This window comes from Catharus ustulatus, chromosome 11 (assembly GCF_009819885.2).
Source record: "Catharus ustulatus isolate bCatUst1 chromosome 11, bCatUst1.pri.v2, whole genome shotgun sequence".
Classification (NCBI taxonomy): Eukaryota; Metazoa; Chordata; class Aves; order Passeriformes; family Turdidae; genus Catharus; species Catharus ustulatus.
The window spans coordinates 13998878-14013759 of NC_046231.1; the positions used below are offsets into that span (position 1 = coordinate 13998878).

A 14882-nucleotide genomic window follows, 5' to 3' on the forward strand; every position below is an offset into this window, starting at 1 on the left:
AAGGCCCAGCATTGCATGAGAAAAGCTTATCCAGGGGTGGGAATGGCAGAATCTGCATGCAAGGGCTGGTCATCCCCCTCCATGGCCCTGGCTGAGGGAGGAAGCACAGGACTGCAGCCAAGCAAGACAAGGAAAATCCTCTGGGTGCCCTGGCACAGGGTAGAAGAGAACTGGAGCAGAGCAGCACTCTTGTCCCACATCTCTCCAGTTCCCTACAGGCCCACAGCTGAACACACCACTGGAGACTGCAGCTCAACCAAGCGAGCTTTATTTACAGAGCAACTGTACAGAGCCAGCAGGGACACAGCCCCACTTCCTACAGAAGCTTTCTAGTGATTTTCCAAGCATGTTCCCAAGGAAATCACTCCTTTTCCCTTCCACAGAACCGTCCCCACCACCACTACCAGGAGAGAGCCAGGGCTCAGCACTTGTGACTCCAGTAGCTGACCCTTAAACTGAGGGCACAGAGGGAACACAGCTGCAGCAGCAGACCCATATTTGAGCCACACCAGTTCCCCCCTGTCCTGGCCTGTGGCCTCCTGCAGGGCAGAAGAGCACAGGAGGTCAGGAGCAGGCACTGGCCTGCATTCTGAGAAATAACATCATCCTGCTCTCAGCATGAGAGATTCCTCTGGTGCCTTGTTTCTGCTCCCACAGAAGGAGGGCAGGCCTTCCTGCTGGACACAGGAAAACCCTTTGCTCCAAGGAACACAAGCAGAAGGGCAGACACCATCCCATCCCCACACCATCAAACAGCCATCCCCAGGACAGGATCTGGGCAGGCTCCAGGACTGCAACCTTCTTGCCCTTAGCTCCAGCATGGTGCTGATCCAAGCACTGATGACCTAGAGGCGCAGCCGCTTGATATCCTCACTGCGGAAGTCAATGCGGAGAGCCAGCACCTGCCGCACCTCGGCGGGAGTAAGGCGCCAGGTGAGTGGACCTGAGTTTGGACCCCAGTAATCCAGAATCTCTGTTACCTGGAAAAAGAGAGGAGCTGTAGGAGATGGCTCAGCACAGACTGCCCTCACAGATAAGTTTGAACTCAAGCACCATCAGACATGCAGCAACTTCTCCAGGTTCTCCACAGCCTGTAGGTTTGATGGCATCTGGATGAACTCAGTAAAGCCAGGTGCAGTGCAGCTGGTGCTCCCACAATCCCCCAGCAGAAGCAGACCGAGTGCAGCTCACCCTTTCCAGGTTGAGGATGGTGGCCATTTGGGAAAGACGGGCAAATTTGTCACGGATAGTCCATGTGGTGACTGTGGTGAGATAGGCTATGAGGGACCTCAGCTCCTTGTCGAACTGCAGACCACCAAGCTGTGGGCACAGAGGGAGATCTGTTAACTCTCCAAGCAGACCCTGGGGTTATTCCAAGACACCAATTAAAAACACCGAGGGAGGTCTCTGAGCAGGTGGGTCCCAGTTAGACCATTTACTGCAGGTCTAAGTGGATTATGTTGAGACCCATCTTAAAACCCAGTCCCCTTATTGGTGCCAGTTCTTCTCAGTCCCATCACCAAACCCACTTTGTCCCTGTGGGTGCTAATGTAAAGGTGACCCCGAGCTGGTCACTGGTGGTTGCAGAATTTCTTACAGGGTAGTATTTGAGGGAAGAGGGTAATATTTGCATCTGCCCTGCCCATCCTTTACTGAGAGTCTGCAGTCAAGACAGACTACACGTCAGAGGAGTGTTTTGCTTACCCTGCTGAAGGTGGATTTGAGCAGCACTTTCTCCAGTTCAATGGCTATGAGACTGGTCATAAGACCAGTGAGAGTATCATAAATCACTGGAGACAGTCCAGCCTGGAAGCAGAAACCTGTGTCATTCTTGTCAGGAAAAACAGAGCAGAGTCGCCTAAAGCCCAAGGCTAGGAAAACTTGAAGATAAAAACTTGCAGGCTTGGCAAGTGGGGAGCACCACAAGGTGGTCCAGGTATATGGGGCCTGCAAGCAGTTTTGAGAATTGTAGAAGGGGTGACTGGATCCCTAAGAGCCCTGCAAGGCACTGGAGGACACCTCTGCTTGCTGAGCAAGGAAGGAGCTGGAGGATGCCACATGGAAGCCTGGAAGGCTGCCACCTCCTTCTCTCACCTTGAACTCTGTCATCTGCTGTTCCAGATTGACGATGAACTGCTGGACCCAGGGATCATTGGCCTCATAGTCACTGAACTCCTCCTGACAGTGAAATGGAGAAAGGGTTGTTTATGTGGCCAGAAGTAAACCACAGCCAATGGCCCAGAGGACAGAAAGGGAGGTGCTTCCTGGAGCAGCACTTCATCCCTTCCGTTTTCTCACGCCCCTCTGTTGCCAAATGTCCCTTTCCATGCTCGGCTGCAGAGCAAGATCTGGGTATTTTACTGATGCTCTGTGCCAAGGAAACAGCAGATAGCTGAGGGGAAGGAAACAGTGGTTGCTCTGACTGTGCTGCTGAGCAGAAGACGGAGAGTGTCCAAGCACAGCCAGAAGCAGAGAACACTGAGCCTCACCTCTTCGATGTTGTGGGAGACAGAGAGGAATAAGTTGATCCACGGCTTCACCTGGGGTTTGATGGCTGTGCTGTTGAGCTCATTGAGACCTTCCTGAGGAAGAGAGCAAGAAGAGAGGACAGTCAGGCACAAAATCTTTACAAACAGGCTGTCTTGATGCTGCTTCTCATTCTCAGGTGGGGAAACCGACCCACAGATCTGCACAGGAAACTGAACCCAGAAGGCCCAGATCCCACACTCTTCCAGTGCCGGAAGGCTCTGAGGATACCACGATAAGAAGAGGAGGATGTTGGCCCAGAAGCTGCTGTTGTGCTGACTTGTAATGTAGTCTGAAGGGCTTGTGCTTCCCCACCCCATCCCACACTGCTACAGATTTCCTGGCAGGACTGAGGCACATGGGATAGAAAAAAATGCAAACTCCATTTTTTCACTCAACACCAGCCAGGGCACTGTGACTGAACTCAACTGATGTCTCCCACCTCCACTGCAGCTTAGCGCGGCAGGAGAATCTAAAAGGAGGATAAAAGCTGTAACCACAGTTAGTTCCCTGAATTAATCATAACCCCAGCACATGCCATCTCCCCTGAGCAGCAGGCTGTCAGCAAAGGCTGTTCTGCGCCCTGTGATGAGAGCTCTTAAAGCCCTCTCCTGCCAGCCACCCGTCTTTGGCTCAGCAAGGTGTCACGAAAGCTCACTCAGCACGAAACTGTGTTGGTACCAATTCTGACTGGCATTTCATAGAAGATTTTAACTAAACTGGCATTTCTGAGCAGGCTGTGCTGGCAATTGTCCTTTTCTGAGACAAATTCAATGTGTGTGTGACTCAGGCAGCACAGGAGCTTCCTCCTCAGCTTCTGGATTGTTTTACAGCTGCTTTTAAAACCACATTAGAGTCAGACTGGAGAGTTTTACTCCTTACTGATGAGCTCTTTGGTTTCGATACTGACCACAGTCCCCAAGAGGGTTTGCTGGCAGTGCTGAACTGAAGGTATCTGCCTGGCCTGAACTGCAAAGCCAAACAAAAATTAACTTGACCCCTCTGTGAGGTACAAAGGCAAACTTGGCTCAAAATATTCTCCTTTGCTTGGTTTCTTTCCACATGAGGTAATAGGTCTTCCTGTTTCTCTCTCTGCCAGAGACCACTGTGACATTTTAGGACAGCAGGACCCAGCATCCCACAGGAGACTGGATTTAGCCAGACAGTATTCTGCTCCATGCTGAGGAGTATTTGGGAAAGAGAAACCTGAGAAAAGAGCAGCTCCTCTCTACCAACAGCCTGTCTTCAACATTACTTAGTGGGGTTGTGGATAACTTGACAGTGTGCTGTGCCACGAGGGAGAATGGAGGAGATGGAAATGCTATTAATATTTCTTCTCCAGAAAATGCTGAACCAACTGCAAGTCCATGCTGAGTGAAGACAAATGAAGCAACATTCCTTCTGGCTCTGCAGCTGCTTCCAGTGCTTTTTATGCATCTGCCAGCTGGTGTGGCTGTGTAAACGGGCTGGGGCTGTTTCCATGCCTCAAAGCTGACTGATTTGCTTCCTCCTGCACCCTACCCAGCACTCCTGGAGTTAGACATGGCCTGGCTGAAGTAATTCCTGCCAGAGTTCTCCCTGAAGACACCAGCAGCCAGTGTTGGAAGCCAGCAGTAATTTGGAGAGACACTCACCTGCAGCAGGTCACGGAATTTGTTGGAGACAGCAGCCATGTCCGAGAGGCAGCTCTCAATCTTGGCCTGTGCTTGCTCACCCCCGAATCCTTGGCTAAGCAGTTTGCTGCAGTCACTCTGCAGGGAAGAGATCCATAAGCTAGGTACAAATTAATAACCTGGGCAGTTTTTATCCCTTTGTCTTGCTGAGCTCTTGGCTGCCCACCAGCATGTGGGCTAGGACAGGAGACCAACTCTTGCTCCTGCAAAGGTAGAGGCTGCTGGCTCCAGCTGTGGGGAGAAAGGACAGCAAGAAAAGAAGCACCAGAGAACTGCAGACTCCCCATGATGCACATAATATTCCTGCACCAGGTTAGGCTGGAGGAACTGGTATTTCTGGCTGCTACTATGAGCCGGAAATTGCTCTGCCAGCTCAAAATTTCTTCCCTAAGGCTGGAGGGCAAAGACTTCAGGAACTCGGGCATATCAAAGTCCAGATGGTTTACTTGACCCCACCCCCACCATGGGAGGATATTAAAAATTTGATTTAGGAAAAAACAGTAAAGAATACAGACTGCACCTCCAAAGTCTTCTTTAGGGTCATGATGTTTTCACTGCAGACTTCGACATTGTTTAAGGTCACCTGAAAGAAACCCAAAACAAACCCAAGCTGGATTAAATGGAATTTCCCAGCACTTCATCCCCAAATCCACACATTTAATTCATGCCCTGCTAACAGAACAGACTGAAATGTAAGTAGTTAAGGGACAGAGTTGCTACTGTGAGATCAAAGCACTGCAGATCCACCGAGCTGCATGAAGCTAAACTCCAGCAACTGAGCACATGTGCTGAACCCCCAGCTAGCACAGACTTCAAGACAGTTTACTGTTTTTCCTCATCATCCTGTTCATGATGTTGCAGTGAAGCTCCATTTGGTGATGGATGGAAGTCATAATGTACCCCCAACTTTCTCTAAGTGTCATGAAGAATGGAGCAGGAGTGGCTGAGGGTGATATTTTATACACTGTGTCCAGAGCAGCACAGGAGACAGGAGGGATCAGGAGGAATCAGCAGCCCTCCTGCCAGATGAGTATCTGTTCTCCATTGAACAGGCTGTTCTCTACCTGCTAAAGCTGAACTAAATGTCAGTGTAAGGCTGGGGTTTGTGCAAACAGGGAAAAGAGGTAAGGTGACAGGTGAATGAGGAAATTCAGTAGAACTGACATTTTAAGCCCTTTGCTTCAGGAGTGCAGAAACCTGTAACAAAGAATTCTATGAGATGAAGGAGTTCAGTCCCTCCTGCTCCCTTTGTTGCCTTTTCTCCTTGTACAGTGAAAGTTCCAAGGAACCTCTTCAGCATTGACTGTTCAAAACAACTTAGAGGGAGACAAGTCATGGTGAGCCAGCCCCTCTCCAGTGCTCTCAGTCTCCGCCCACAGGTCTGCTCACCTGGAGAGAGCAGAGCCAGAGATGCTCTTCCAGTGAGGTCTTTTCCACAATGCAAAGTCTACACAGCATCCTAGCAGAAGATAGGAGCAACAACTGGCCCCTTCAAACTCACCAGAAAGGACTGCTTGGCCTCATCGGTGCTTTCAATGCCTTTGGTGTCAAACTTGCCCTGCTGCAGGCTGCTGTGCATGATGTTCACAGCACTGGTCACCCCTCTCTGGATGTCCTGGAAGGTCGTGGCTGGGAAGCCCTGCTTCAGCTTGTTGTATAGAACCTCTCTACAGGCAAGCAGAACACACCAGGGTTTAGAGCAAACAACAAAAAAAATTATGCTCTGTGCTTGGGGACAGCATTCTGTCTGAGATCTGACCTGAAAAAGATAGTGGAACTTCAAAGGGGAAAAAAAGGCTGCCAGATATCTCCTGACAGCATCTGAGTGCTGAAAGAAAAACATAACCACCCAGTGTCTGAGCTTTCCTGAATATCCTGCCTTCAGCTGCCTGCTGTTTCAGACACAGTTCGTCACTCCCACAATGGAATGAAAACCAGCAGGAAAATTTTTGCAGTCTCAGCCCCAGTTTGAGTCATTAAATAATCCAGAGAACAACCAGGGGTGATCATGTACCCTCAAGCAGGATAGGACCCCAATGCTACCAGGCAACTCCATCTCATGGGGATTTTGGGCCATGAGGTTCTTTTTTCTGTTTGTCCCACAGGTGGATCACCACTACTTTGAGAAATAATGTCCAGATCCAGCTTCCCACACCTGTCACTGCTTCCTATGAGCATCTTCCATGGAGATGACAAGCCAGAGGTTCAAATGCAAAGAACACAAGGAAGACCATCTGACAGCAAGCACTGTGTGCAGAACGTGAGGTGGAGGCACATTACAATGAAGCTGGAGTATTTTCATTACCTGAAGTCAGACTCCAGCTCAGTGGTGGAGTGGTTGATCATAGCACAGAGACAGTCTATGCTGGAGCTGGACAGAGCACGCCCAATGCACTTCTTCACTATGTAAAACACATCATCCACCATGCTGGAGGTGAGCTGGCCCTTCTCATAGCTGTCCATGGCAACAGCCTGCAAAGAAAGCTGTCTCAGTGCCCAGAGCTCACTGAGCTGAGACCAAACTGCTCCTCTGTCCACTTCACCTTGAGGAGAACTGTATCCTGTGTGGCTGGCACCACTCAGACTAGTTTGCAAACTGGGTAGGTTTGAAGTCAAAGTTCAGAAACAACCACTTGCTTTTCAAGCCAAGGGAAACAAAACACTTTTCCAACAACTTGCAGATTTGCCATGCACACATATCTCTCCCTTGGGATGCTCACCAGAGGACTGAAGAGCACACACAGAAAAGCATCTTAGAGGTTTTCCCCTACCTTGTTGACAGTCTCTCTCATGAAGTATTCCTCCATGGTGATGTAGTAGCCAATGAGCTCTTGCATGGTGCAGCTCAGCAGACAGTTGTTGAGGAGCTTGTCCAGGTATTTTTGATGCTCTGTGGAACACAAGACAGACCCATCAACAGGAACCCAGGGCCAGGAGGCAGCTCCACCAAATCCCCTCGCTGCCTGTCTCATGAGATCCAACAGACACACACCTGTCAAGCCCAGCCTCAAACAAATACAAGCCTCAACTGTGCAGCTGAAATTGCTGAGCTGGATTTTGCAGGTGACAGAAGTGATATCCAGAGTTCTACAGAGCACCAAAACCTTGAGCCTGTTTTTTCGTGGCTTCCAACTTTAGGATTTTTGCCTGCAGTGACCAGATGTCACTTCCTTTCTTTGGGGACTTTACTTTGTTATACTCTACAATCATTCTTAATGTTTGTTTCCCTGTTAGAGGGAACAATCAGTGCTGAAAACAGGTTTGGAAAGTCTAGGCTACACAATTCTATTTCATAGAGTGCTCCCCAGGTGTCTTTGCAGACCCTGTGTCACTGCTCTGCCACTAAGCCATTTCTGGCTTTGATGAGCAGAACCTATGAGTATTGGTACTCAAGGTGTTACCTTGCTTTACTTCCTCTGAGGCCATGGCATCTCCCACCTCAAAATCAGCCAGTATTCGTCTCTTGATGAACCTCAGGTAGAGCTCACTGCGGGCATTCATCAGAGTGACTTCTGTTAAAATAGGGTCAAGCTCCCTGGAAGAAATAGTAATAATCAAGACAGCAAGACTACAAAAGGAGAGGCACTAATTTAATTCAGTGTTTATCAGTGTTCTCTGTTCCCTTACTATAAGATCAGTACTGCCCCTTTCCATCTGTGCCATTGAAGTGCAAAGCTCAGCAGAATAACTGGTAGGTACAAAGCATGCACACACACACAATCAAAATATCCCCCAAAATAATCTCCAAGGAGGTATCTCTACAACATTGCTTTTTTCTCACAAACTCTACTCCAAGATTTAGCAATACTCCCCCTCTTTTTCCTCATAGATCTGAGTGCATCCACGTTGAAATCATCACGGTAAGGACTGATGCAACTTAAAAGTGAGCCCTGTTTTGAGTGGGAGGTTTGACTAGAGATCTTCATCAGTCCTTCCCTACCTCAGTTTTGCTACAATTTCAAGAGCCCTATGTTGCCAGTGTTAGAAATGCCTGGTCCCTGCCATCTCCACATGTGTTTTTGTGCACAGATTCATGTGTTTCTCTGCAGATGATGAAGAATCTGTTTAAGCTCAACAGCTCAGGAAATGTGAGACAAAAAATAGCATGCTACAATGCAGAACACAGTGTTCAGCTCTGAGATGACTATGAAAAAAAGACTGACACATCAGCTTTTTTCATCAGTGTGCACAGAAGAATTTTACAAATCCTGCTTGAAGCCTCATAGTGCACAAGTGGGAGAAGGAAACATCACCTTTATTTTACAGATGAAAAAGAAAACTGGATGCATGCAGAGTTACTCAGAGCAAATAGTAAGTGGATATTACAGCTGAAACATTAATTATGCAGGCTCCCAGACAGATCTTCCTTGAGGAACTTAAGTTTTCTTTCAAGGCATGTTTGTAAGTCAGGCAGTCCCAGAAGGGCTGTGTGCACTTTCAAATGGCCTTGCTTAAGGTTTATGTAAATATTTATGATAAGAAGAAAAAAAGGGAGAGTAAAAGCACTGCTGTTCATTGTCAAGAAACTGATGGTATGGAGCTGCAGCAGCAGCAGTACAGATTAAGTAAGACCCAAAGATTTACTCCTTTTTCTGTCACAAATTATCTGTCCAGGGAGTTGCTATGTTTTGTGGGCTCCAAGGACTGTACTCTGGCCATGAAAGGGTAATGGGCACAGGCAGCTGAAATCTCAGTCCTTCATGTGCAGGGATATCAACAACCCCCCAGGAATGCTCAGAGCCAAGGCTTAGGATTAGTTACTAAGCAAAATAAAGCCCCACTACAGAAGCTTCCTTTATAGAAGGGCAGTGAAGGGCACCTAACAATTGGATTTTATGAATAAATACCTACAAAGCTTTTGGAAAAGTGGGAGAGTTATCTAAATGCTAAGTAGTGTTAATAACAACTCAAGAGTGAAAGGTTAGAGAGCATAAAGAGTTTTTCTTTGTACCTTGGTTCAATCTTCTCTGCAGAAGAACTTCTCATCATGCTATTCTGGACTTGCTGGAACTGAAATCACAAAAGAAAGGGAGTCTTTGCTGATGACTTGGAGTTACCAGACACTTCTTGTGCTATCCCCTAAGGAAGTGCTTACTCACTGGGGGTGATAGAAATGCTTTGCAGAAAGCACTGCCAGAGAAGAGAACCACATAAGTTCACTTTCTCCTCCTCCAAGGCAGAGCTCATCCTGCCAGGAAGGGTGGTGGGACTGGACTTGACCAGAGGTATGTGACCATGAGCTAGTAACAGCAGCCCTGCATCTAAGCAGGAACAAGACAGTGGGGAAGGTGTACTGAAAGCACCCTTTATACCTCCACAGCAAAGAGTGCTCAGGGTGCATTTACCATGCTCCAAACAAATCCTTCTCTGCATCAGAAAGCATAGCTAGAGGCTGAACCCCTTCAGCAATCAGGATAAATAAGGAGTAAAGCAAGGTTTCTCTCAATACACAGGTGAAACTGCTGCCTCTATGGCAGTGGGAGCCCCATAGAACTGAGTGGAGGGCACAGCTGGCAGCCTCACACTGCTCTTACCTGCCTGTGATAGTCCCTCTCCTTGATGAACTTGTCCACCACCTTCTCCACCTGCCGGTCACACTCCACCTGCAGGTGCTTGATGAGGGTGTAGAGCCTCCCTGGCCCATAGTAGGTCTCCACAATGGGCTGGTGGGTCTCCACAATGCGAGCAATCCCTGGGGAAGAGGGGACACACTCAACCAGCACTTCCCAGAGCACAGCAAAGCTACACAGCTCCACAGACCAGAGCTAAAAAAGATCCATTAACTCCACAGCTAGAGCACAAATCTCCTGGAGTAGAAGCCACTGCTCTGTCCCTAAAGAGAACTCCTGCCATGCCCTGTGTGCCAGCTGCCCTTCAGCCCAGCAAGATACAAGGTATGAAACTTCCCCAGGACAAAGCCACATTAAATATGGCAGGGGACACAACTGCCAGCCAAACCCAGTCTCAGCTTTCAGCACCTGTAAGGATACAGGAAAAAATCAGCCTAGGGATGGCTCTTGGGCATACGCTTGCCACAGAGAGCAAGCATCAGCAAAGGCAAGAACTCCTTGGAGGAAAAGCTCATCTCCAAGGAAATATCTCTACAATATTGCTTTCTTCTCACAAACACTCTACTCCAGAAGTTAGCAACGCTCCCCCTCTTTTGACACTACTGCCAAGAAAGCTCTACTGGTGCCAGGCTGGGAGAGTAACTTGGCAGGGGTGCAGCCTGGAACTAGAGCAGATTTTGTAGAGAAGGTGGTTAATCACCATGGGATCTCAATTACTGTCTTTGGCAACATTCCCACAGAGCATACATATTCCCTTCTCTCCCTTCCTTCTCTGCTTTCAAACTCCCATGGTTCTTCTTGAAGAGCCAGGCCTGGAGGCACCAACAGCTGCTCTTCCCTAAGGGATCTGATTTGTTTGTCTGCAGAGCTGCAAGTCTGAAAAACCTGCAGGGAATACCCATTTGCTTTTTGAGGATGCAGAGAACAGGAAGAGTCTGATTCCTGGCGGAAGCCACCAAATCATTTGCAAATCCACTTCGTGCCTGTACAAGATGTACACAGGAAAACTTGCTTATTGTGATGCCCTCTCCTGGTCAGAATAAATCCCACTAGTTGTGTCCCTGTCCCTCAAGGGACCTGCAGTTCAAAGGGGAATGAGGCATTTTGTGAGCTAAAATTAAAATAATTTAAATTGATGGGCAGTTCTCATGATGAACTACTTGCAAACAATCAGGAAAGGGGAAAGGAAGATTACCTTCAAAGAGGAGTGTCAGGGTGTCTGCAAAGATGACAGCAGCTCGACGGTCACTCATGTCTGTCCCCATCACCAGCTGCAGGTTCTCTTCTGCTTTGTTGGCGACCTGCATGACAACAGGACCAGTCAGCTGAACACAAAGGTATTCTTCATCCCACAGGTCCTCTATCCTTGCCATAGAAAGCTTTCATTGGCCTTCCCAATGCAAGAGCTATTGCTGTTGTTCTTCCTCTGAACAGGGATCCTTTCCTCTCTTGTGGAAAACTCAAGGCTCAAGGAAAGGCAGAAACTTGTTCTTCTCTTTCCAGGCTCATTGGGTGATTTTTAAGCAAGTGCAGAGAGCAGGACACAGAAGAAGTCAGGCAGCCCCTGGATCTGTATTCAGACACCAGAAAGCCCATCCCAGCATGCAAATGCAGGGAGAGATATGAACTAAGGCCAGTGCTATTTTTTAAGGTTAACAAGCCACCACCAAAATCTCCTTCCACAACATCTGTTGACAGAAACTGGGTTTTACTTTCCCCTGGGTGTCACAGAGCCTGTTACCTGCTTGCAGAGATACTCAGAGAACTTGCTCAGCCCCTCTTCATGTAAGCCTAGCAGAGGAAAGATCTTGAAGAACCGTTCCACCTGGGGCAGGTCTCCCTGCTTCATAGCTGTGTCAAATTTCTCCGTAACAATTGTCTTCAGACGCTGCTCTGCTTCCTGCAGGAGCTTCAGGTTGGCATCAATTATTCCCCCTGGTCAAAAGAATAGAAAAGAAAAGGTAGGAAGTGACAGCACAATGTCAGTACTGTATCAAAGGCTACTTTTTTTCTCCCAGGAGAGAGACCAGCACTGTGCAGCCCCAAGCTGAGAAGGTAGAAGACACAATGGAATTCTTTTACAGGCACAGACAAGACAGGTTGGTGCATGATGCAATGTTGTGATTTTGCACGGAGGATGACAACACATTTCCTCTTAGGAATCTAGGAATTCACTCCCTCATTTCCAGTTGCTCTGATTGGTAGCACACCATAACACAAGAACAATTCTCCTTAACAGAGCCTTCTCCCTCACTTCTTCTGGCCTGAACATTTTGTCCTCTGTCTAGGTAGCACCTGAAAACTACTACAGCTGTGTGCCAGGAACTTCCTTCTCAATTAATGATAATTCTGATGTAATAACACTTCAAAAACATTCGCCCCTACGTCAATACATAAAATACTAAGAAGAAATACTAAGACCTCTGGCCAACATTAGATCTTCTGCTTTGCCTGTTGGGCTGAGGCCAACATTGGAAAGGTGACTATCAGCATCTCCTCACAAATAGTGCTTACCTTCCTTGCCCTGACGACTGAGCTCAATCACTGACTTGTCCAGAGACAGATAGCGATGGATATGAGCTGCTGCTTGTTCATAGTCTTCATTTCTCAGAGCTGTCTGAACTCCATCCATGCAGAACTTCAGGTCAAGGATGTCATCAGCTCTCTGAATGGCCTGATAGAGTCGGTTCTGCAAGAAAGGCAACCAGTAATTCTTCCAGTGTGGGATGGACCAGGGAAAGGGAATTGTGAGAAGACTGTGAGGGAAAAACAGACTGAAGCAATACTTCTCTACACAACAAAACTACATGTAAGCAAAAATCCCACACTACTTAAAAAGTGCTAAGACCAGTGGCTCCACAGGATGAACAGCATTTGTCAAAACTGAGGTTGAACTTGAAGGCCACAGTCCTGTATAACAAACAGGCAGAGACCAGAAATAATGCCACACATTATCTGTTTGATCTGGGCAGTTGTGCTGAGCGCTGGCTTCAATATCCCACAGCCTATCCCCAGACAAAGAATATAACAGCCCAGATTCCTGACCTGGCTTGGGTGACAATGGCCATCTCCACTGTCCTCAACACTGTGTAGTTGCCAAGACTGTTAGTCACCCTTTTCAGGGTGTTCTACCAGGAGCTGCATGGACAGGAGGGGGTGCTGGAGATCCAGCTGCTGTACGGAGCAGCATCCCTGCAGTGTTCAAGGCCAGGTTGGATGGGGCTCTGAGCAACTAGGTCTAGTGAAAGGTGTCCATGTCAACAGCAGGAGAGTTTGGAACAAGAGGAGCTTTAAGGTCCATTAAAGCCCCAAACATTCTATGATTCTACCAGTCTTATACCATGCAATATCCAGAAAGACACAGCTAAAATAAAGAGCAGTTTCCAGCCCAGCTACCCACCAAAGGCAGGGCATATCTGTTGTGCTATGAGCATAGAACACAGCTTGGTGGTGACAAGTTCCAACTCCCCTCAGCCCAGTTACCTTGGCAAGGTCGAGCTGACGGACTTTACTGCTGACGTTCTCGGCCAGGTTGCAGGTGAAGGTGATCATCCCTGCCAGCTGCTGGGCATCCCCCTCGATCAGCTGCAGGTTAGGGCTGGGAACACACAGGAACTGAGCATGAGCTGCACACATTAACCAGTCAGATGGTGTGCAAAGAGGATGGCTCTTCCTCCAAACACAGCCGGTCCTGTCACAATACTCTCACTCATTTCATGCCCTTCCTCTGGGAGCAAAGTAGGAGAAAGGAACGGACTGACTGCTTTGGAAGAGGCTACACAGACCAACTGTACCTTGCCACCACACTGGGCATGAATAAGCCATTGGGCCCTTATGATATTCTCCACTTCTGAAGTCTGTAAACCTTTCCTGTAAGCTTCTACTAGACACAAGGCTGTTTAGGATGACTTTCCAGCCCACCTGCACAAGTTGATCCTGAAGAGGCAGTAATATTTGTTCACAGCTGTATTGTTCACAGCCTGCCACAAGACACCTGATCTGACAACTGATGCTGAAACCTGGCAACCTCTGAGATGACACTTTCAGAAAGCTGCTCAGCCTGCACCAAAATGGGTCAGTCTGGATGGGGGAACAGCTGTCAGTGCTCCTGGGCATCTGGGGATGAGGATCCACCTGGTGCTCTCTACCACAAACTGATTCCAAGTCTGACTTTTTCTGAGAATGGATGTGCTTCCCCTACAACACTGAAAGGAGTATCTGGGTCATGCAGCAAGGAGAAGGAAGGGAGAGGGGGGTATTGGCACACTAACCCCATGCGATGAAGAGCGACCATCTTATTCTCTATAGTGCTTTGCTGCTCCAGGAGAGCATCCAGCTCTTCCTGCACGACTTTCTGGAAAAAAAAATAAAAATAAAGGAGGTGTTCTGTAACTTCAGCTCTCCTCCAGACTAGCAATTCATACAGACCCTACATCCCAGCCAAGGACACAGAGCTAGCAAGGCATTGCTTTCAAGAGCTCACATGACAAATAAATCCTCCCTAAGCTTTCTTTATTCCTCTAAATCTTTATTGCCATTTGAAAGCATCGGTTTTGGAATTCTCATCACACCACCTTTAAGTCAGATAACCACAAACTCCTCCCCTGGCCGGACTTTCAATGCACGAGATCCCAGAATCTCCAGGCTGCTCAAGATTCAGGGATCCCCGGAGGCGACACCGACCCCAGGCCAGGCTCCAGGAACGGCTAAGTCGGTATTAAACACCTCTGGAGAGGATCCAGCAATGAGGGGAACAGCAACAGCGAGGCACCCGCTTTTCGGGGCTCCGCTGCCTCCCGCGCCCGGCCCCACACACCTCCTCCTCACACAACCGGCTGTAGGCGGCCTCTAGGTCCGCCAGATCGGTCAGAGACTGGATCCGCTCCATGGACAGGGAGGACGCGGCGGGGCCGCCACTCTCTCCCGGCGGCGCCTTCGGTCCCGGCGCCGTGGCCGCCGCCATGTTGGGACGCAGCTGACGCGGTCGGTACCGCCGTGAGGCCCGTCGGGGCTGTCCAAGGCGGTGCCTGAGCCTTGGCGCCGCTCGGCTCCGCCCGGCAGCAAGGGAAGCTAACGCTCCTCCAGATCTCCATGCTAGAAGGCGGCTGACGGT

General features: G+C 48.7%; 1 protein-coding gene across 1 annotated transcript; it reads right to left on the minus strand.

Moving 5' to 3' along the window:
• Window positions 1–252: 252 nt before the first annotated feature.
• On the minus strand, window positions 253–14763 carry COG4 (component of oligomeric golgi complex 4). The gene is made up of 19 exons (XM_033070151.2): window positions 14586–14763; window positions 14041–14123; window positions 13253–13367; window positions 12284–12458; window positions 11511–11704; window positions 10965–11070; window positions 9734–9891; window positions 9151–9209; window positions 7601–7734; window positions 6971–7089; window positions 6505–6671; window positions 5701–5866; window positions 4720–4782; window positions 4161–4277; window positions 2490–2582; window positions 2095–2178; window positions 1705–1806; window positions 1192–1320; window positions 253–980 (listed from the first exon to the last, which is right to left on the minus strand). The coding sequence occupies exons 1-19, from the start codon at window positions 14730–14732 to the stop codon at window positions 846–848; spliced, it is 2346 nt and encodes a 781-aa protein (XP_032926042.1). The 5' UTR covers window positions 14733–14763; the 3' UTR covers window positions 253–845.
• Between the last annotated feature and the right edge of the window lie 119 nt (window positions 14764–14882).

What these genes read in the sequence shown, in the direction of transcription:
- COG4 (XM_033070151.2), bottom strand. Translation starts at nt 14,732, where the DNA reads ATGGCGGCGGCCACGGCGCCGGGACCGAAGGCGCCGCCGGGAGAGAGT. An exon ending in CTCAGAGGAAGTAAAGCAAG is followed by an intron (nt 7,090 to 7,600) that starts GTAACACCTTGA and finishes TGTGTTCCACAG; the next exon opens with AGCATCAAAAATACCTGGAC. An exon ending in AATTCCGTGACCTGCTGCAG is followed by an intron (nt 2,583 to 4,160) that starts GTGAGTGTCTCT and finishes TCTCTTCCTCAG; the next exon opens with GAAGGTCTCAATGAGCTCAA.